The 22,662-nt window shown below is 49.8% G+C and overlaps 1 protein-coding gene across 1 annotated transcript in view; it reads left to right on the top strand.

Annotated features, from left to right (window-relative positions):
• Positions 1-22,662, top strand: part of LTBP2 (latent transforming growth factor beta binding protein 2) — a 71,005-nt gene that overhangs the window by 21,940 nt on the left and 26,403 nt on the right. Inside the window, exons 4-8 of the mRNA XM_066322057.1 lie at positions 9,863-10,044; positions 11,423-11,593; positions 13,162-13,362; positions 13,704-13,972; positions 15,504-15,606. Of these exons, the coding sequence (XP_066178154.1) occupies positions 9,863-10,044; positions 11,423-11,593; positions 13,162-13,362; positions 13,704-13,972; positions 15,504-15,606 (926 nt within the window). The remainder of the gene's footprint in view (positions 1-9,862; positions 10,045-11,422; positions 11,594-13,161; positions 13,363-13,703; positions 13,973-15,503; positions 15,607-22,662) is intronic.

Below are 22,662 nucleotides of genomic sequence, written 5' to 3' on the forward strand. Positions count from 1 at the left end.
TTTCAAAGGTATGGCTTTCTAAAAAGCAGTGTGCCAGACTATTCCAGGGATGAAATGACAGGTTGATAATGACATTGGAGCTTTGCCTTCTCCGTGACTTTGGAGCTCTGCTGTTGCAGACCTGGAATCCAGGCGCTGCCAAAGCAGGCACAGCACTCCACATCCTTTCTCAATGAGGAGTCTGTGAAACCTGTTTCTCCTTGGTGTGGGTACTGAAGGCCACGTGAGAGAGGTGTAGAGCAGAGTTATGGTCATGATACTCCTGAAGTCACTGGCTTTGCCATCAGGCATCATGCTTACATGGCCAGGAGTGCTCCTGCTTCCCACACAGCCACTAGTCCTCTGGCTAGTGAGCAAATGCAGGGATGGAGCTAGTGCAGAACAGTATGCACTAAAAATCACTGGGATGCTCATTCCCTGATCCTTGGCAGGGATGAGACTTCAAAAGTGGATAGCAAAGGTTACATCCCAACTCAGCTCTCATGGATTGAGTGCTGCAGGTGCAGGAATCCTGTGTGTGGCTGGGGATGGAGTGATGTGAGAAGACCTATCAACACTGATGTAATAGATCCAAAGGCCAGGACATCCTGCTGGGTGTTTAACCATTATTTTAGCTTAAAATATGTCTTAGATCTGTAGTGTTCCCAGGATGAGTGGGAGACCACCTGCTGAAGATGAAAAGCCTTCACTTCTTCAGATGAGAGCACTACACACATCTCTTCATGTTGTTGCTCTCATGCTGTGTGTGTGTTCAGCCACAAACTCTTCACCCCACTCACATGCCTGGGATGAGAGAGGCTTTTCCAGCCCTCCCCATGTCCTGTGTAGAGCAGTGGGCAGGCAGCTGGCTCCCCCCACTCCCAGGGGTGCATGTGGGTGCAAGGATGAATAGGCTAAAGTGTTTTGTTCAGGGCTTTGAAGCTGGCAGCCTAGTGAAGGGGGTGGGTGTTGCTAGTCAACAAGATGGAAATGAAACTCGACTGTGCTTGTTTTCTTTCTGTGTTATGGGGGAGATGAGTGACCTCCCCACAGCCAGTGTTGAACTTTTCTCTGGCTAATGCCTCTGCAGCAGGTTTCACTAAATGGCAGCCAGGACCTCGGCTTGCAGCTGTTGTGTCTTGTGGAAACAGAGGGCCTTTTGAGATGAAGGTCTGTGTGCTCGTGTGTACAAGCACAGGTTCGTATGTTTTCCTCTCCTCTTGTATGCCACCGCTCTAAATCCAGATCTTTCCCTGCCAGGTAGGACCCTGTACTGGGGAGCATGGGCAGTAGGAGAGGGGCAGAGGAGGCATTGCTGAGGCTGGTGAGGGGGCTGAAACCTCAGTGGAGTGGTCACACTGCATGGACAGCCCAGCTCTCTGACTCTCCCAGCAGCTCATGCCAGGGTTTGTGATGGTGCAAAGGCTGGGGTGATGTCTGCAGTAAGATGGTGACACTGATGGAGACCTGCATGTGATGGCAGCTGTTAGGATGCTTCTAGATGTGTCTCTAATCACTAAGGTGTGAGACTGCCTGTATGACTGCATTTGGCAGCAGTGCTGTGCCTGTTGATTGTGCTGCTCAGCACCAGCCTCTCCATGTAGCAGGGGAGCCAAGTGAGGCAGCTTTCTCATTGTTTCAGCCAAAAGGAGTATGCGGCTGAGCACCACAGGCCAGCCTGGGCAGTTCTGCCAGAGAGGTGGTAGCTTGCCTGGTCTCCCTCACCACCTAAATCCCTGTTTTAGTCTATGGAGTGTTCAAGGTATGGCCCAAATGGGCCATTTATAATCAAGTAGCCTGGCGTGGTTCCTCTGTTGGCTCCACTTGAAGCTCAGAGCAGTTGCAGGCTGCATTTTTATTTTTGGCATTGGCCTGCACTTCAGCTCTGGAGACAGGCAGATTGCAGACAGCTCTTAATCACATTTGGCATTTGGAAATCATGATTCTGGCCATTTTATAGGTCAGCACTAGGGCCTGATGGATCCAATCATGAGCACAATCTGCAGCTCCTGGTGACCACCTGATGCCATGCCTTTGTGCAGGGCATGTTTCTGCAGCCTCCCTGGGCCAGGCAGGTGCTGTTCCCATGCTTGGAGAGCTGGACTTCTTCCAGGGAGTCAGTTGCTCATTGCCTAATACATGAGAGCAAAGAAGAGCATTCAACAGAGTGGCAGGTGGCATTTATTGCACATGTGGCAAGAGAAGGGCATTTAATGTCAGCAGAGAGCTGTGTGGAGGCATGTGAGCAGCCACTTTGGCTAAGGAGCAAATTGCATCCCAAGAGACTGGTTAAAAAGAAGTTGTCAGTTGTCTGTGAGCTTAGAGGGGTTCAGTTACGTATGTGGTGTCTGGCAACTCTTGGACAGATAAAATTAGAGTTCACAGCTCTCTCCCTCTCTGCTCTCACACAGTACATGGCAGGCTGGGAGCCAGCTAGGATGGCCCTGCAGCACTGGCACCGCTTTGTGGGCCAGAAGAAGGAAATTGTCAGGGTGGTGGTGGTGGAGTGTGGGCTTGGTGGCATGAGGCAGACAGCTGGTGACTCTGCTGTCCCATGGACTTGCACATGTGTTGCTACAGTTTGGAGTGAGAGATTCAGAGAAATCTTGGCCAGCCACTGGCACATATGTGCAGTGGAGCAGGCAGCTGGAGTTACCACTGCAATATGGCACGGGTGAGAGCCCAAAATAAGAGCCATGTGGGCTCTGTGAGAGCTTCTCAGTCACTGTGGTAAGGGGTAGGGTTGGCACCTGGGTGCTGGACTGACATGGCTCTTGGCATATGCCAGTGAGAGAGTATAACATGTGGCAAGGAGCCTGACACATGTTTCAGGCCCTGCAGCCTCACTTAGTGAGTGCTGTTTGTGCCCTCCCACACAAAGGCAAAGGGTGACAGTGACACTCTGCCAACAGCAGCTCTAGAGGTCTTGAAGGGGAAGAAAGCTTTGGATGACTTGCCCCTTTGATGTCCCTGTGATGGTCCAGGTGCCTGTGTCTTGTGTCCCATCTTGCATGACATCTGGCTGTGGGTGTCTGTGAATCCGGCGCAAAAGGCACCAAGCAGTCATCCTTGGGGCCTCCATGGTGCACAGATTCCACTTGTCTCTCCCAAGAAGGTCTTATGCTTGTGGGATGCTGGTAGTTGCTTCTGCTGTGGAGGAGAACTTCCCTTGCCTTTCACCAAACACTGGGAGCATGGGCTTCAGACTTCAGACTCCATTTGAATGGGAGGTACAAAGGCTGAAGATACCAGCAGGAGGGACAGCAGGCAGATTTCTGTGGTATTTCTGCTGCCCCTGGAGATAATAAACTGAGCCAGGATTTATGGACATAATGTGGGTGGGCTTGAAGTCAGGTGCCTTGTATGGTGTGGTTTTCCCCCTCCTCCAAGAGTCTTACCAGAGCTGTCTTCCTTGTCAGCGTGTTTGTGAGCTAATTGATAATAAACTTGAGTGGTCTCTAAGCAATGCCTCTCATGTGCTCCAGGGCCTGCCAACTGAGCCATGAATCCTTTCTGCCTGCTGAGGAACCTATTTGGAGTCCAAGAAAGGGGAAGTTTCTGGTTTGCAGTCAATTTACTGCTTTCCAAGGCTGGCTGCTTCTCTTTTCCCCATAGACACAGATGCTGGTGTTAAGGCTGCCCATTCTTCTCTGATGCTTTAGTGGAAAATCAGCAACTGCTGAGCATTACAAAGGGGGAAGTGAATCACTGATTTTGGTCCCTGTAGCCCCAAGCAGGGAGAGCATCTTGCCAGAGGGACAGGCAGATGGACAAGACAGACACCAAGTTCAGCATTTAAAATCCAAGGGAGAACCTGCCTGTTGCACTGGCAGCTTATCAGGGGCTGAGCATGACTCAGTCCCTGTCCTGGCTGAGCCCACTCATCTTGGAGATGCATATGCAGGCTGCAGTCTGCAGTAGCTGGGGTGGACTTACTAGTGGTACAGTGGCTCAGCCTCCATGGGACTCTGCTCCCAGCCCCATGGGCAGCACGTGTCCTTCCTGGGTACCTGGATTTAGCAGCTGCATCTCAAGCAGCAAGCTGGTTATATTTGGAGAGATGGAGCTTGTTGGGCCCTGGGATGGGGTTTTCTGGACCCTGGGAAGATAGTTTCTTCTCTGGGAGCTGCTTGTCTTCAGATTTGTTTTGGCCAGTGCTGTTGTTGCCCTTCTGAAAATCGCTCCTTAGGTCTCAGTAGTCTCTGTCATCTCTCCTTGATGTTCAGCATGGTGAAGATTTGTTTCCAGCTGGAACAGTGAATTTCCAATCCTCATCTCTCCAGCCCTTGCCTTGTCTGGGGTTAGTGCCCCTCCCTTGCTGACCACACTGCCCAGGACTCACTTTCTCCACAATGCCTCAAGCCATCCACCCTGCTGTGGTCTGTCAGGCTTTGGCTGGGGAGAGGGTGAGGCAGGCTGGATGAAAAACCAGTAATACTCTTGTGGTACTTGGCTCTGCATTTTCTTTACACAAATAGAAAAAAACCCCACCGTTTCCCAGCTCACTAGCAATCTGGCCAAAGTCAACAGCTGGATGAAGAGCAGCCGATAGAAGCTAAATCCAGGAAAGACTGAGGTGTTGCTGCTGGGGAGAGGGAAGTGCTTTGAAGAGTTTGCCATCTTTGCCTCCAGCTCCAAGGAGGATGCCTGGTGTTAAGTCACTAAGAGAACAGTTTGCCCACCTGTACTCCCTCTGGCTTTTGCTCACCCAGTGAACTATGATAATCAGAAGTGATCAGAGATCTGAAAATGCTTTCTACATGCAGTGGGTTAGGAAAACAGTATTGTTTTCTGGATACCTCACTCTCAGTGATTTAGACTTGGTGATTGTGACTCTGCATATCTAATCTTGAAATTGCAGGCTTTAAAAAAACCTCTGTGGTTTATTCAGAAAATAGAGATCCTCCTATCCATCTGTGCAGTTTCTGGGAGTTTGCCAGCTCGGTCCTCAGTGTAGGAAATCACTCACCTGTTCTGTTCAGAGAACAGGCACCTTGTAGTTTCATCTGGGACTGGCAGGAGAGCCATGATACCCAGGGCATACAATATTTTTGTATCTTCTCTACCCTGCTAAGACTAAAGTAAATATAGAGCAGAGTGTAAGTGGTACCAAAATTCATTGAAAAGAAAATGTTTACACAGAGAAGCGCTGTGGTGGCTTGTGGGATGCCCTGCTGAATGAAACACAAGTGTTATTTGGGTCCTGCAGGGATATGTAGCACTAGAATGTAGGGGACCAGACCTCCCTTAGTTCTCTTGACTTCTAGCGTGTGTCCTTGGGCTTATTGGGAATCCAGGTCATTGACTTGCACACCTCAGAACAGGGCAGCTAAAAGAGCTTTTTGGATACAGTTCAAAACTGTTGCAGATGTGTGTCAGTCTGCACAGCTCCTTCCCATCCCAAATCTCTTAATTTTGATAAGCGTCTAATGCCTATAGGTATTTCCATGTGAAGGTGACTGAAGTCTCTCAGCCAGTGACCTTTCAGCTGGTAGAAATCAGCAGGAGCACACACATCCATGCTCCTGGAAGGAGAACACTGCTCCTTCTGCCTTCCCTCCTTGCCCCATGTTCTGTCCTGGCCCACTGCTGCTGTGAGCTCCAGAGGTAGGTGCTATGGACATCTCAGAAGGAGAGGTGTCCTAGGAGTCTGCATGGTGATTTTGCCCTGCAGGCTGTGCCTGACACAGAGGAAGTTGTCAGCAGCTCTGATGGATGAAGAGCAGGGAAACCAGCTGCTTGGCAGGCAGTTGTCTGTAAAGGAAGAGACCACTGCCTCTTTGCAGAGATCTGTGCTGGCCATGTGCCTGGCTGAAGGAGTGGGAGTAATACCATGTTGAGGGAGGCTGTAAGACTGAATAAATATGAGGCCCTGGGACTTTAGGTGACTGGAACATAGTGCTTGAAGTGTCAAACTCCTCTGCCTCTTCATTGCCTCTTCTCAAGCATGTGGAGGCATGGGGTGTGGTAACACAAGCTCCACACTGCTGATTTGGAGCTACCCCATCTGTTTCCTATCCTCACTCTTCCCGCTAGGACAGCCACACCAATGAGATAACCCGTGGCAGCGCAGATCCTGGGAACTGGCCCAGCTCCAGCCCTATGTTTATTAAGATGCATCAAATGGATAAGGACTGCTAATGGCTTCTGGTCAGGTCTGTACTGCTGTGGTGAGCTCAGGTACATTTCCTGAGACACTTGAGGCAAGTCAATCCCTGATTGCTCAGCATGGATTGATTCTAAAGGTTTGGAGGAAAAAAAAAACAACCTGTTTTGTATTCCCTGAGCATGACCCAGCTGTTTGGCATGACAAATTGAGATAGAAAGATGCCTTTTGCCATTGATTTTTGTAGCCCAGGCTAGAATGGTATTACTCAGCTCAGTCCACAAATCCCAGTGCTCATCAGCCTAGAATAGAACCAAATAAACAAACTAATTCAAAGCAAATCTGACTCCCCCCACACCTCCCTGGTTCAACTCCCACTGGAATGCTTTGCCAATGGGATCTCAGTAGGATGACTTTTCCTCAAGTGTTGCAAATCATAGAGTAATGTTCCTACTCTGTTTTCCTTTGTGAAGTTGGCACTGCCCCTTGTAGTAATGTCATGTAATCCCTTTTCCTTTGGAACTGAAATGCTAATGATTATTTTATTTAAAGTCCTTCACATGTTGTTGTTATGGGGTTTTGTGGGTTTTATTACAAAATTTGGTAATCCTGGGAATGACAAGAGATGTTCCTAAAGCCAAAGGGTGAAGTTCCTTCAGACAGGCAGTGCATAGAGCCCAGCCAAGCTCTGCTACTTGCACACAGCATGCTCCCTCTCCTCAAGGGTAGAAATGATGTGAGGATTTTCAAGCAGAAGAGCTGATATTTCCCTGTGTTATGCTACCTGTCACCTTCACCCAGTGAATCTTCAGAACTCAGGGCCAGCACTAAGACAGTCACTGTTGTTTGGAGGAACACGCTTTTTTCCCTCAGGGTGCTTCCATCTCTGCAGTAAAAGACCTTGGAATCCTAGACATGCTCACCCATAGGACTATGCTTGGGATCTCTTACTAGAGGTCAGACAACAAATGTACCTGAGCTTCCAAGGCTTGGTAGCTCTTCCCTAGACTCCCTAGGGTTTCATATTGCTTTTCCTTTGTCACTAACAAAACTAACAGTAGCACACCAGAAGACAAAACAGTACACAACAGGCATCAGAAGTTCCTTTTCTGGCTGCAGGGCTGAATTAGTAGCTCAGAAATGTGTGGGCAGGTCATGCCTGGCTGCCCTGGCCATCTGGGGTAGGTGGTACTCCACAGAATCTCAGGGGAGCTTTTGAAAGGGACTGAAGCAGAACTGAAATAAGGTTCACTTCTCTTTAATTATTCTGGCTAACCTTGCTGATTATTGAAAAACAAGCATGATTTGCTGTCCTCGTCATCTCAGTTTAGATCTTGATTTTAACAGGACATGAAATATTTTTGTCAGCACACTCCTCTCTTGAAGAGGTGGTATCAGGAGCAGGAATCCACCACTGAGGTTTCTGCAGAAAGAAGACAGCTTTACTGCTGCATGTAAGCATGCTTTCTAGTAAAGAATCATTTAGCTTCAATTTGCAGATGTTGTTAGCTCTTTACACCTAGCATTTTGTTCCTGTGTAGAAACCAGTGCCCTCTAAGCAGAGCACATCATCTTCTTTATCCTAAATTGAAGAGATAGAATACTTTAGGTTTCCTATAGAAAGGCATTTTCACCAGTCCCCCAATTATTTCTGTCATGTTTTTTCCTGTATTCTCTCCATTTTTTTGACATCCCTTAGAAGATGTGACATATTTTGCGTCACAGCTAGGATGATATTATAGCATGTATACACCCTCCTGTGATGAGGACGTGTAGGGAGGCAAAAATACCTCCCTGTTCCTGCAGTGTTTCAATGTCCTAATGTCAGGGCATTGAACTGACAGTTCATATTTAATTGCTTGTCATTAGCCCTGAAATCTTTTCAGAATTGCTGTTTTCCAGGATCATCTCCAACTATCTGCAGCTGCTGCCTGCATTCCTTCTTCCTAGAAGTGTAATCCTGCATTTGGCTCTATTAAAATCCCATGTTGCTTGGATGTATTTACCCTCCACAGAGATCCAAACTGCTCTGTGTGATTGCTCTGTTCTCATCACGATACACCACATTGCAAATTTTTGTGTCAGCAGCACACATTATCAATGTTGATTGTATGTTTATTTCGAAATAAAAATATTTATTTCCAGATGAAATTCTTGAATTGTGCCAGGCCTCATACTGATCACCCTGGAACCCATTTAATTCCCTCCCCAGTGACAACTACTTCTTGTGTTCTGTTACACAGCCAGTTTGTTATTAATTTTGCATGTGCCTGATTGACATTGTACTGCCTTGTTTATTTTTTCATTGAAATAGCATAGGCTCTCAGCTTGTTGGTGTTCATGTGTCTAATTCTATCAAATTATGAAAATAGAGTCCTTTGACAAGAGTGTTTCTTCACAGACCTCCTTTACTTGACCTCAGTTTGTATTCCTTTTGTTTAGTTCCCGATGAATTGACCTGTGTGTCATCTTTTCCATTGTTCAGGGCTGATTTCTGGCTCACTGGCTGACAGTTACCTTGTGTGTTGTTCTTGACCTGCTTGAATACCAGCACAGCATGAGCTCCCTTTCCATCTCCCCAGATCTTATTGTTATTCCAAGCTATCCAAGGAATGTCTGCAAGGCAGAGCTGCTGTCAGCCAATTCTCATTGAATCATCCAGTCCTGTTTGGTTTAGAAATTTGCATTGCCTGCAGACACTGTAACACATCTCCTGTTCTGACTGCGATGAGGAAGATGGTAAAAACCGCAAAATGGGACAGATATCTCTGGGCACTTCAGTGGGAAGTGCCACTCTTTGCCTCAGCCACTTAGTCAGAGATGGAGGTGTTGGCCAGGCTATGCAGAAGAGTTGTCAGTACAGAAGTTCATTTACAGAGGGATCCAAGGCTGGGACTTTCAAAAAAACCCAAGGAGCATGTGGGCAGCCAACCTATTTTGGCCCTTGGCTGTACTAAGCCTTTTTCCTTGCAAGTGGTGCAGATGAGAGTAAGATACTTTTGTTGGAAAGCAGAGCACCCTCTTGGAGGCTAAGTGCTGCAGTCAGTAAAAGGAAACGGGAGCAAGTGCAGTAGATCAAGATCTTTGACTCAAAGAGCTCTGCCTTGTGGTTTACATGGCTTTATAAAGAGTGTGTATGAAATGTGACCTTGAGAACTGGATGGTTTCTCTGTACTTAGTCCCCAGAGAGTACCAAAAGCCATAAATGCAGTTAGTGCAGAAAGTTGTGACTGCTCTTACAGACTTGAGTTCTTTCTTGGTCATTCTCCCTTGTTTGTCACTCTCGTGGGCCAAAAGTTTTGTGTATTTGTTTGGTCTGGCCTCTTCTCTGACTGTCTTACTATGGTTTTAGTGCTTGTTTGGGGCTGGGAAGGCAGGTCCTGAGAAAACTTCCACCATAAGAACAAGTGTATTTGGAGCTGCTTATGTTTGCTGTGGTCAAGGAACAGACCTCGAATGTGATGGGCAGGCAGAGGTTCTTCAAAGCAGTTGAAGCATCCCTGTGGAAGGACAGCCTGATGTGATGGTCTTGGTGAATGCTGTGTCTTGGCAGGCTCAGGACATGGGGCATGGTTCCTAGAGGAAAACAGTGTGCCATGGTGATGACAGAAAGTAGGGGAGGAGTGGGATCCTGCTCAGGTAGACAAACCTCTGTGCCCAGATGGCGGCTCAGGCAGCTTGGCAGTGAAGGTTGCTGCAAGGTACATTGGTGGACAAGCACCATGGGTCAGTGCAGTCCCTTTTGAGGCATTTTGGTTCATTTTTTCTCTTCCACAGGATTCAGAGCAGAATTGGCTCTCCCGTATCCCCTCAGCACACAGGGTCATCAAGGACTGTCCGGCGCTACCCAGCCAGCAGTGGCCAGCTCACCTCTAATGCACTCCCCAACGGGAATGGGCATGAGCAGAGCAGCTCTGGCCCACATGCTGTTTCCCAGGAGCACACCTTGTCTGCAAAGGGTAAGGCCTGCAGGGTTGTCACTCTTCTCAGGCTTCTTGTTGGGGTCATGGGACAGGGCAACAGTTTGACTGGGGATCCCCAAGAAACCGTGGACTTCCAGAACTGTGCTGCTCAGTGGAATGAAAAGGGAAGGTCAGCCTGGGCATTGCTGAGCTTGGCAAAGAAAGGGGCCCTACTGAAGGAGGACACATCAGGGAAGCAAAATGCTGATGGCTTCGAGACAGGACCCGGGGGATATGACAACTGCATCTCAGATGTTGAACATCACCCCAGCACACTGCTCTGACGGGGAATTGCCTCAGTCTGTAGGAATGGTGTCTCCCGGCTTACTTCTCAGTCTGAGCAGCTCTCAAGGTCAGATTATGCAACCAGCATCTATTTCTTCTCTTTGGCTGCTGCCTCGATGCCTTCTGACATGAGCAGGGATTAGGCCAGGCTGCTGGGACATGCAGATGCTGACCCTCAATGCTTTCCCAGCTAGGACAGATGCCAGTTGTCTTCTGCAGCTTGGTTCCCTCCCGAAGCCGTGACTCCCCAAGGAGGCACCATGTGGCACCTCAGCCCTTATGGGCAGAGCCATGAACCTGGTTGAAGCTGTAATCTGAAAGTGGGGATTGAAAAGGGAGGGGGGTGAGCACATGATTGTCCCATTGGGGTGGGAAGGAAGGCTCTGCTGTTGAGCCAGCTGGTTACACAGTAGTTCTGTCTGTTGACCATTTTCCACAAGTCCTGAAGATCTCTGAGTGTGATTTTCCATCATATGGGAGGATGGTGACCAGAAGACCACAGGTACCTGCAGGAGGTCTGGGGACACTTGAAGGGAGGCAGTAGTTTTCTCAAGACCTGATGCTCTCTCTACTGGATGCCAGTGTGTTCATGTGGGGAGACTTCCAGCGGTTTAAGAGCGGCAAGTCTTCCGACTACTGATGTGGCTGGAGAAAGAATATTGCTAAAAGTGGAAAAACTCTCTTTATGATGAAGTTAGTGCATGTGTGTCCCTTCACACTGTTATGCCACTCCAGCTGGGCAGGCAGAGCATGCTGCTTGCCGTTGTTCACGTGGTGACCAACTTAGAGATGCTGAAGCAGAAAACAGGCTGGAGTGAGCAAGGGAGAGACAGAATCATAGAATCACTGAGTCAGCTAGGTTGGCAAAGATCTTTAAGATCATCGAGTAAAATCAATGATGTAACACCACCTTGTCAGCTAGGTCACGGCACTAAGTGCCACATCAAGTCTTTTCTTAAACACCACCTCCACCTTGGGGAGAGACATAGACCTCTCTTTGCACTGGGGATGGTTTGGAGCTTGAGCTGCGAATAACAGCTCCCCTGGCCTGGAGATGCTGTTTCCACTTAGCACTCTTTTTCTTTCATAGGGGCCAACCTGACAGAGAAGATTAGGAAGATAAAAATTGTCTTCACACCCACCATCTGCAGACAGACGTGCCAGAGTGGGCGCTGCTACAACAGCTGCGAGAAAGGAGACACCACCACACTCTACAGCCAAGGAGGGCATGACCACGATCCCAAATCAGGCTTCCGCATCTGTGAGCATCCCCTATGTCCTCCACTTACCTTCTTGCCTGTTTCCCCACTCTACTCTTCCTGCTTTTCCTTACTCTGCAGACTGAGGGCTTGGGCTGCTGTAGGGAGGGGAAGCGATGGCTTCTTTCAGTGCCTTGGAAGATGTCTTCTGGGGTCTTTGGGACTTACTCTCTCTCTGGGGGAGGAAGATAGACTCATTGCTCTCTTTCCTGGGCAAGCACATCCTGTTTCCATCTCACCCTGGGTAGAGGGGATGTGTGTGTTTGAGTCAGGCTTGCAGCCAAGCCTCACCACCCCCTTCTTCTCAGAGCCAGCTCACTGCTTTAGTTGGCATCCAGTCTTGGGGCTGACTTTCATCACCTAATTTCCTCCTGTTCTCTCCTTTCACTCACATGGCAGCCAGGAGAGCTGGCTGCAGGTCGCAAACCGTTCTTATAAACAGGGCTTGCTAAAACCACTGCTCACCTCTCAGTCACTGGGATTGCTCACCAAGTCACTGGGATATCTAGCTGTGGGTTGGTCACATTGTCTTGGAGCCAGCTGGTGGAAGCCACATGCTGGACTTGTTGGGACCTGTCCTCTGAGTGCCTATGTATCACTCAATTTATTCTAAAACTGAGAGAATTAAAAGTCATGCTGTTGTGGACACTGATGGAAGACTGTGTTCACAGCAATTTCTGCCTATGTCCCAGCTCAAAAATGTGTCTCCTTCCCTTAAACTGGGTGCTGGGCTTGAGCAAATGAATTTGAAGCAGGATGGGTGTTCATCCCCTGGGATAAATCTGACCAGCCACCCAGGAATGTGGAGCAGCAGTGTCTCATCTCACACTGAAATGAGTCAGGATAATCTGTAAAGGAATACCATGCCTTGCTAGAGTGTAGTTCACATTGAGATGTTCTGGGTTGCTCCAAGCATCTGATGAGGTCAGAAAGGGCATGACTTTGGTTTCATCTGTGGTTGCTTTTTCTGACCCTGTGCAGATAAATTGCTCCTGATTCTTTTGTCCCACTCCACATTTCTCCCACATGAACTGCTGGCAGGGCCAGGGCCGGATGTGAGACAGGCTCTGAGGATGTGGCTCTCTGCCTGTTCTCTCTGTCTGCCTCTCCCATCCTGCTGAGTTCCCCTCTAGGCTAGGAGTAAAAACCCTGCCAAGTGGGGAGGGGGCGATGCAGAAGTGAAGAAATTGGGCAGACTTGAGTACACATGGCTGCCATAGCTCCTGACCCACTCCAAGAGATCCTGTCGTGTCAGCAACACCTCCTTGGCAGCCCCCCAGGACATGGATGGCTCAGCCTGGCTGTGGCCCCCCAGAGCCTAAGGGAGGGTTCATCTTCTTCAAGCCATGATTCCAGTCATGAGCAGAACTTGGGAAAATGGTGTTGCCCAGCAGGGACCTGAGCCTGCCTCCAGGCTGGAAGTCTGATGCCAGCCCAGTGCTGGACCTGGTCCTTGGGACATCATGGGGTTAGTGCTGTCCAGGTTCAGCTGCCTGGTGTCCCCCAGCTGCCTTTGGCCAGAGCCAGTGTCTCAGTTCCTTCTCTAAGCAGACATCTCGTTGCCTTGCAGACTTCTGTCAGATCCCCTGCCTGAACGGAGGGCGCTGCGTGGGCCGGGATGAATGCTGGTGCCCCTCCAACTCCACAGGGAAGTTTTGCCACCTGCCAGCTCCCTCTTTGGAAAAGAAGCAAGGAGGAAGAGGCCCAAAGACCCCAGCTGGCAGCTCCATGAGACACTCCACATATACCTTGCCCTTGTCCAACCAACTGGGTGAGTATGGCCAATGGCTCCAGACCCCACATTTTACTCCTACTTGGGTGCTCCTTAGATCTTTTTTAACAGGCCTGAGGAGGCCATTACCTCCTTATGCTTCCTGTTTCAGTCCAGGTTATTAGACAGGAGGTTTCCCTAATTTCTTGTGGAGGTTTTGGTAGGTTTGTCCTCTGTCCTAAAAGGACAGAGAAATATTTTCTCTTAGATGCAGTTTTCCTCTAGATTTCCTGGTGGGCTCAGTCTACCTCTCCTCCCACGTGACTTTGTTCATGATGATATTCTTTGGGTGCCAAATTATTGCCAGATTGTCACAAATGTGGTGTAAACTCATCTTCCAGCTTCCCTAAACCCTTCTCTGGTGAACGTCCACATCAACCACCCTCCAGAAGCCATCGTGCAAATACACCAGGTGGCCAGGGTACGGGGTGATGAGGAGGTGTCAGAGGAGAACAGTGTGGAGGCAGTCCTGGTGCCTCAGCTGGCTGCCGTGCCCTGGTACACCTATGCCCATGGGAATGGCAACAGCATTGCCACTGAGAGCAGACAGCAACAGCAGAGAGCCCCAGGGCTGCTGGGGAGGTGCTTTCGGGAGGCTCTGCATGGGCAGGTAAGAGGTCATCTTCAAATGTTGCTGTATTTCATGTTCTGAGGTAGGGGAGCATTGGCTTTTGGGGTATAGGGGGTGGCTTTATTCTGTGAGGCTGTTCAGCATCATGCATGGGCATCATGCAGGTGCCATGGGCACAGGCAGCAATGTGTTAGTACTTGGGAAGAAATTTATTAAATTAATTCCTTGCTTTGATCCAACAGAGAGACCTCACTGCCTCGCCCTGACCAGGCTGTGCCCTGGGGCAGCACAGCCCAGACTTGATGACTTTCACACACAGTCTGGTTTTAAAAGGGTGCCCTATTTATAGCAACATTTACAGCCACGCTCTGCGATTATTGTAGGAAACGTATAAAACATAGGAAAATTCCTTTCCCTCTCAGACAATAAATGGAAGTCTGATTTCCATGGAACGATGCCTTCCTGGAGAGCTCGACTGGGGCTTGGGAAGCAAATGCACGTGAGGGACTTTCTCACCCCTGTCCCACAGTCATCGTAATTTCTTATTTTGTCTTTCCCCATATGTTTCTCTTGCGTCACTGGAAAAGCATTGGAGGTTTTTGGCACCCACAGGAACACCTGTGAGCTCCCCCAGAGCAGTTCATGGTCAGAGAGACTCCCAGCCTGGCAGTCTGGGACTCAGCCCCGTCCCCACTCCTCCCCAGCCTTTTTTGGGGGGTGCTGCTCCCAGTTCCCATCCCATCCTTCAGTCACTCCCATCCAAATCGTTTCTAGCAGGAAGTATTCTGTGCAAAAACAGAGGAGCTCAGAACCTGGGGGGGGGGCTAGAAAATCCCCGCTTCTCTGTGGGGAGATGGCAGCGCCGCAACCACGGGAGCAGAGGATGATGACTCCCGGAGATGCTTAGGGATGCCTGGAAAGGCTGTAAGGCTCTAGGGGCGGCAGGGGGTACCCTTGCTGTGCTCACACCTCACCCAGCTGGGTTATGCCGTGCCTGGGAGAGGGTGGGAGTGCGGCGGGAGCGCAGCCCCAGCCGGGCCGATCGGTATGCGAGCGCCGGGCAGGCCGCCACGCGTGCCTGGGCCCCGGCCAGCCCCAGCCTGTGGGCCCGGCGGCTCCGCTCTCTGATGGGGAAGCCTGTAATCCAAAGGGCCTTGCCGAGAGCGGGGGGGGGAAAAAGAGAGATTCATTCAGCAGAGCGAAGTGCTTGACAACAAGCTCCCCGCCGGGCTGGAGTGGTGCGCCCATTTCACAGGCTAATCAGCCAGGCAAAGGGGCTGATTCTGGGGCTTTGCCAGGTGATATCATCTCTGGTTCATCTCTGCTCTGTTTGATGGCCCCTTCCCCTCTGAAGGGTGCAATCAAGGGAGGTTCTGTCAGCACAGCTTTTTACTATCTCGATCCACATCCCTGGTCCCGCTGTGTCCTGGTGGGGAGCTGTGCCAAGAGGGCCGTGCCAGCCCCTGACCCCAGACAGTTGTCCCCTGTGCTGGCTGTGCTGCTGCCCTACCAGCTGGGCACATGTTTCCTCTGCATCCCACAGAAGCCTGATCTGCTCCTCTCTCTGCAGTGCACCAACCCTCTGCCAGGGCTAACCAAGCTGGAGGATTGCTGCGGCAGTGTGGGGCTTTTTTGGGGTGTGGACCAGTGCCTGGCCTGTCCCCCCCGGCCAGGTGAGTACTGCTGCTGGCCAGGAGCTGGGACAGCATGAGGGACAGCTTAAATCCTCACTGATGAGCAAAAATTATTTGGCTGCTTGTGTAGCTGAGGCAGGGAGCAGAGCTATGGGTTGTGATACATGGCTCTCCTCGGCCCAAGGTCCTCGGGGATGGGCACCACATCCCAGGTGAGCACAGGATCGTGTCAGCTGCTGCCCCAGCCCACCATGGAACAGTGCTCTGGGCTGGGTGCTGGGCCCAGGCTCATGTGGCTCGTGTTCCCACCACGCTAGCCCCATTCAGAGGGAGAAACAGGAAAAAAGCAGCCGTAGTTTTAGGAGGTGCAGTTCTAGGTTGGAGGAGGAGGCTGCAGACTTGGCCCTATAGAGTTACGGGCTTGCTCTGGGCCCAACACGGGTTTGGCAGGGGCTCTGGAAATAACACTACATCAAACAATTGGCAGGAGCACACCCGTAGTCCGTTCCAGGGGCATGGGCGTCCAGCTCTGTTTCTGCTGCACTTGGGATCTGGACAGACTGATCTAGCAGGAGAAGGGGATTCCTCATCTGCCCTGCTCAGGGTGCCTCATGGTGCCCTTGCACCACGGTCCCATCCTGTGTTGTGGTGGAGAGCACATGCAGGAGCACTCCTGGCTGGAGAGGAGGCAGTCCTGTGGGCACAGTGGCTTCAGCAGCCAGTGCTGACTGGGTGTGGTGCAGGAGAAGGGGCACTGACCTAGAGGAATGTGAGCAGGCAACTGCTCACCTCTTCCCTGCCTATCTGCCTGCCTACCCCCTTTCATTGCTGCCTACCTGCTCTATCACATCCCTTCACTGGATCAAAGAACTAAAGAAAACAGACCCCATGGTTCAAGAGACTTTGGGCTCCTGAATAGAGTGTAGGTATTCAAGGTGGAAGGTTTTGCAAGCAAGTGTGATGTTGGTGACTTCTAGCTCTGCTCAGAGTTTTTCCTGCTTGCTTACACACACATTCCCAAGAGCTGAATTTGTGTCTCATTATCCTCTCTCAATTCGATTCCTCCTCAGCCAGGGGTAGGGCTGACTGGAGCCAAATTCCTTGCAATCACAGACGAGGTTGTCAGCATCCTGGAACCCAGTCCAGATCTTGGGAGCTCTAATTGCTGTCATCTTCCCAGGCTGCATGGCTGTGCCGTGGCCTTGGCCATGCTACTGCTTGCCTGCCCTCACCCATGTGCCAGCCCCAAAAACATCTTGGGCATATGTGGTGTGGCAGTGACCCCAGGGTCTGCAGGTTCAGTGCAGACAAGGAAATGCTCCACACAGGCCCCCGTCCCTCTTCTTTGTCCCTGACCTTCACAACCCCAGTCATGGCTTTCTCTTCCCCATCCCACAGCAGTCTCCGTGTTTCTCACCTGTCTTTCTGTGATCCCTCCATTAGAAAGCAGGGGTCTGCTTAGTACTTCAGTTAGGCTGCAGATTGGTGCAAAAACTCTGCACCTCCTTTCTCCTTCTCCATGCCAGGATGCAAGGTGATTGCAGAGAATGCAGCCAGAGCTGCAGCAGTGATTTGCTCTGCTGTACTTAGAGCTTCAAAATTTGTCTGATCACAGGCTTCTAAGATGTGAAAATAGACACAAAATACCCCCATGTGCTCCTTGCAGTCAGCCAAGCAGTAGAGCAAATGCACTTAAGAAATGACTCCTAGCTGCCAGCAGGCTCCACAGCTCACAGCTCAACACCTACTCTGTGTCCCAGGAGCTGTTGCAACTCAAGGCAAGTTGTCACTGCTGGTCTTCACTCAGTGGACAGATGCTTGTCTGGCTTTGTTTCCAGATTAATTCCAGGGAGATATGAAAAATGTATTCATGTGGGTCTTTTCTACTCCTGTGCCACAAGAAATTCCCTCCGGCTTTGGAAGATAAAGTTCCTCCTTGGAGACTTAATGGCTCTTGTGATTTTGGCAGGAATTCAGGCTAATTGAAGAAGCCATTTTCATCCTGTTCAATGGTATACAAGTATCTTCCTGCTTTGGCCACCTCTGGTGCAAGGAGCTGTAAGACAGACACATGATGGAGGCAGCCTAAGAGAGCCCAGGTGTTGTGCAGTGAGAAGCCCAGGTGGATGGCATGCCTTCTTTGGCGTGTTGTCTTCATACACAAGATAGCTGACCCCAGAGTGGAGTCAGGGAAACAGTTCTTTCTCAGTGACCTTACTTCTTTAACAGAGCTGCCAAGCACTGTGACCTCTCATTGCCTCGTGCCTTGTCTGCCAGTGTTTCCAGTTCCATGCCAGTGTGAAGGCACTGTTCCATGTACTTCCTGCCTGTAGACCACATCCCACACTCACATTCCTTCTGCCTTCTGGTCTTGCTGGCTTGTGTTATGCTCACTCAAAGTCACTGGGCTGTAGTTCAGTGATCTGGTGTCTCGTGCACAGAGATAACATGTCCAGTGTATGTTTCCAGCTTTCTTCTTAGCACTGTGATTTTCATAGAGAACTCCTTGCTCTCATGTGTCCCGGCAAAGCATGCACCAGAGCAGACTTGACAGCACTGGGAATTTAATTCCAGCAACTAGAGACAGAAATGGCAGAAGCTAGTTCAGTGTAAACACTTACAAACGTACAGAAGTGCAGCCAGGCAAGAGCTAGACAAATGGGGAACTTGTTTGGATTGACTGTCTGCCCGAGACACTGATTGTTAGTAGAGTCTGGATACGTCCGGATGTCTCCATCATCTGCAGCTTTCATGTTTGGTACGTGTTTGTGTGCGGGAAGACATCAGAGAAGAATAGGAGGCAGGCATCTGTCCGAGCAAACTTACCATGACCAATCCTCGCTATTTTTTATGTTTTGCTCAGCATCAGAAAAGCCAAGGCACTCAAATGCTTTGTCTGCATCCTAATGAGACCATGCTAAAAGCCGAGTTCAAAATTAAGGGTTGACCTGGCCAGGAGTCTATGAAGTGAGTGTTACTTTAGTCTTAGATATTTCCTTAGGCCATGCTCAGGCTGTGTGGTTTGTTGCTGGGGGGGCTGTACATTGTGAAGTGTCTTCAGTGAAGTGGGTACAGAGATGTGTGTTCCAGCAGGCTACAGTAGAAGTTCCTGGGAGCTGCTGTTGCTCATGCAAGTGAGAACTAAAGATAGGATCCCCATGATACATCAGAGACAGCCCTGGGAGAAGGGGAGAGCCAAGAGCTTGCTCCATGAGCTGTTGGAGCAGAGGCTGGTTGTTGCCTGATCCATGAAAGAAAGAGATGAGCCAAAGGCAGGGCCCTGGAGGGAGGCAGGACACCTGCATGCTGCCAAGTGGCTGCAGTCCTTCAGCTCTGGCCAGAATTTGGTGGATGAAATGTGTTGCAAGATAGGATAAATCAGGGGGAGACATTCAATGACCTTCTTGGGTCTTTAGTACTTGGAGAAAGCAATGGAGCACACAGTGAAAAGCTAGAACAGAAGAGTGGGGGCAAACAGGAGCTGGAAAGTAAAACCTGGAGAAGACTGATAGTAGGAAAAGGGAAATAGAGGCTAATGAAGCAGCTGGAGTAGAGACACTAGGATGTGGCTGACAGGGAGCTCAGGAACCAGCATGGTAGTTAAGCAGTGCTAGTGAGGAACCTGCATTGAAGCAATGTCCTGTCCTGCAGCAAGCTCAGGATGCAGGGCCAGCAGCAGGTACACTGCTGGGTAGAGTTACTCCTGCTCACCTGCCAGACCATGTGTTGCTTTGGGGGATACAGTGGTCAGTGGAAAGAATGTGTTGGAACAATATTAGGAGATGGTCTGTGGAAATTAAACCCAACAAGACTGGAGCTACAGGTTGACACTTACCCCATGGCAGGTGAGGATTTGGATACTGGTTTTCCAAAAGCCTTGGCCCTTCTCAGGCACATGGAGATAAAGGAAACTGGTAGAAGAGACTTCTGGCCAGAGGAGATCACAGCCCTGCTCTTCTACCTCCTCCCCATCCGTGAGATCACACACCTCTGGAACCAGCAGCATTCCAGCAGAATACCCATATCAGTGGACACCATCTCCAGTACTGCCAGAAGCTACACATCTCACCCTTCTGTGCAAATGGTGGACTTTCTGGGTGCAGGAGTAAACCTGCATTTTCCAGGTCCTGATTTTTCAGTGTCCCCTGTCCCTTATTTCCAGCTACAGTCAGCCTGAGCATGGGCTGGCCTGTGCACCCACTCATTGTGCTCACTGCAGATCTTCCTGAGCTGCTTTTTCTCCCGCTGTGGGTTTTAACTGCATTAAGAAACAAGTCTTTGAAGGCTATTGTTTTGGTTTTATTCCCACTCCACGTGTTTTTTCAAGTTTTTTGTCCTAGAGAAAAGTCTGAATTTCACTGGAAAGTTGGATCTTGTAATGTCTGGCTTGGCATTCCGCAGCACTCCTCTACCAGACCTCCCAGTGTGAGAGGGGTGGCAGCTCACCCATGGAGCCGTCATCATTGTCAGAAACGCCAAGTGGCTCTGCAAGCCTCACACTCCCCTGCACTGTGCCTGCAGGCATTCAAACAGCCACAGGAAACCCCTTGAAAATCAACCCCTTGGTCTGCTCCTGTGAACAGATGTGGTAGGATACAGGAAAAAAAGTCCCTGGGTATGTGGGAAGGAGGCTGTGGAGGCCACTGTTGCCATGTGCCACAGGGCGTCTGTGTGGAACAGTAAGAAAAGTCTGGAGGTAGGGAAAGAAGCTGAAACCTCTGCAAGGTTGTGCCAGTGCCACAGAAAGCAATGCTTAACCAGGGAGAGCACAGCATTTTCAGGACTGCTTTGTTCTGCATAGTTCTTGGTTCTGCTCATCACTCACATACAGCATTGTCGTAGCAGCACAGTATTAACAAAGCTGGGGGGGTTTAGGTACGAGGTATTTTGTGGGAGTTGGAAGCCACCTTAGGAGCAGAATGAGGATCTCTCTGTTGAAACAGCGAATGGCAAAAAGGAATTACCAGAGTCTTTTTCCTTTGAGCGTCTTTTGCACCTTCAAGGTTTTTACTGATCATTAGTAGAGCCAGAGGACTTAGTTTTGTATTGCACATGTAGCACTGGTGCATGCCCTCCCCACCACTACTACCATAAACCTTGTTGGGGCATTGGAGAAAGTCTTGCTGGAGCCTCCTTACAACAGACCATCCAGAGGAGAGCAGTCATAACAGACCTGGACAGAAGGACTTATCTCTTTCCTACAAGGCAAGTCCATTCTGCCTTAGAACTCGGCTGATCCACACAGCCACAGCCTACTTCTTGATGCAGCACCTCTAATACATCTCTGGAGGCTGCTGTGGGGTCCAAGCTGCTCTGCTCTTCTGCCTGAGCTCAGAAGCTCAGGTCCTCTCTGCAGTGGAGGCTGATCTTCTCTACTTCACACCAAACCAGGTGAGGCTTGACTGAGTCCACCACTCCTGGTTCCTCAGGTGTCATGAGACCATTCACTCTGGTTCTTTTCACCTCCCAGGTGCTGGAAAACCTAGGACTAGCAAAGGCACCACATATACTCTCAAGGTTTCTAAGTGAGTTGATATATTTAGTATGGTAGATGGAAAGAGTCAAAATAAATGGTCTAGCTTTCAGGAAATGAGCATTTCCTCACTTCTCATCTGACCACAGGCTTGCTTCTTTCCCTTTTAACAGAGTGATATTGTATGGACTAATGTAATGTAATATCTCATCCTACAAACATTGTCTCACTTCACACCCTTCTGGCTACCACCACTAGGAGAAGTTTTCCACTTTGCCACCACCCTGAGCTTCTCCTGACAGTGCTTGGAGAGCCAGGGCCATTGGGTGAAATCTCTTCTCTTGGGGAGTGATGAAAAATTAGCCTAATTGCTTAAAGATCATCCTGCTAGGCAACAAAATCCCTCTGCCCAATTTCTCTGTATTCATTTCCTTTCATATTATGATCTACCTGAGTATTTTTCTAGCTGGGGACAAAGATGCTGGTGGGAGTCCTGGGCTGTGGCTGCTTTGCACTCACCTCCTTTCTGAGCCTGTGAGCTTATTGCATGCATGCCCAGCCCTGACAGGGATGCCCAGTACCTGCAGAGCTTGCAGAGAGCTAGAGGCAGCAATGAGGAGAGCCAAGAGGGACTCCTAATGTGCAGCTACCCCGTGACCACATTGGTTTGGCACAGTGCCCTCAGGGCTGAAATGCCCATGAGGCAAGCTTCTGAAATCACGCTCCTGAATCAGGAACCAGGGCTCCTTGCCCTCAGCAAGCCTGAAATCTGTCTGGTTGACAGATGAAACTCAGCTGCTCCATCCCTGGCCTCAGGCTCTGGGAGAACCCTTCTTGGAGAGAGTGTAGACAGACAGACACAGGAGGCTGGGGCCTTGTCAGCTCCAGATGTGACAGATTTCTGCCCTCTCTGATCATCAGATTAACTTTTTCCTTTTGGTGGGTTCCAGAGGAATAGCCTTCTGCCAGCTGCAGGAGAGAAGGTTGGATGCTGATCCGCTTTGCAGGAAACCAAAATGTCCTAAGCTGTTTTTTTCAGGAGGTTTTGGCCATCTCTGTTGTCATTCAGCAACATCTGAGCTTGTGGAAGGAAATAGTCCTCTACTCAAAAAAGCAAGCACAAAGCTGAGAGTTAACAGCTTATATCCTCCTGCAGCTATGCATTGTCTTCCCTTGTGGACAGGTTACAGCAGGAGAGCAGCTCCATCCAATATTCCAAAACTCTCCTGGTTCCCCTGTTGGTACGGAGAGATCTGCTCACATTACATTACAACTATTCTTTCCAGAGAATATGGGCTTCTTCGAAGAGTTAAGACATTTGTCCGTAGCTTCACAAGTGATTTGCTGAAGTAGTGAGGTTTCTGCAAACTGGAATTTTGTGAGTGCTAAGGTGGCACAGACCTGCAACTTATCTGCCCACTACTGGCATTTTCTGCCTTGCCCTCTCCCCAGCAGCATCTGTTGGAGGGATGCTGGAGAATCTGTTTCTCTGCAAAGGATTTTCAGAGGGAGAGCATGGCTCTGACATGTCATTACTTTTTGATCTCCAGCACTCTTGGCTTCCACTCAGAGGATTGCACATAACAGTGGTGCTTCATTTGAGTGTCTGTTATCACATTGTG

Source organism: Sylvia atricapilla, chromosome 6 (genome assembly GCF_009819655.1).
Source record: "Sylvia atricapilla isolate bSylAtr1 chromosome 6, bSylAtr1.pri, whole genome shotgun sequence".
Taxonomy (NCBI): Eukaryota; Metazoa; Chordata; class Aves; order Passeriformes; family Sylviidae; genus Sylvia; species Sylvia atricapilla.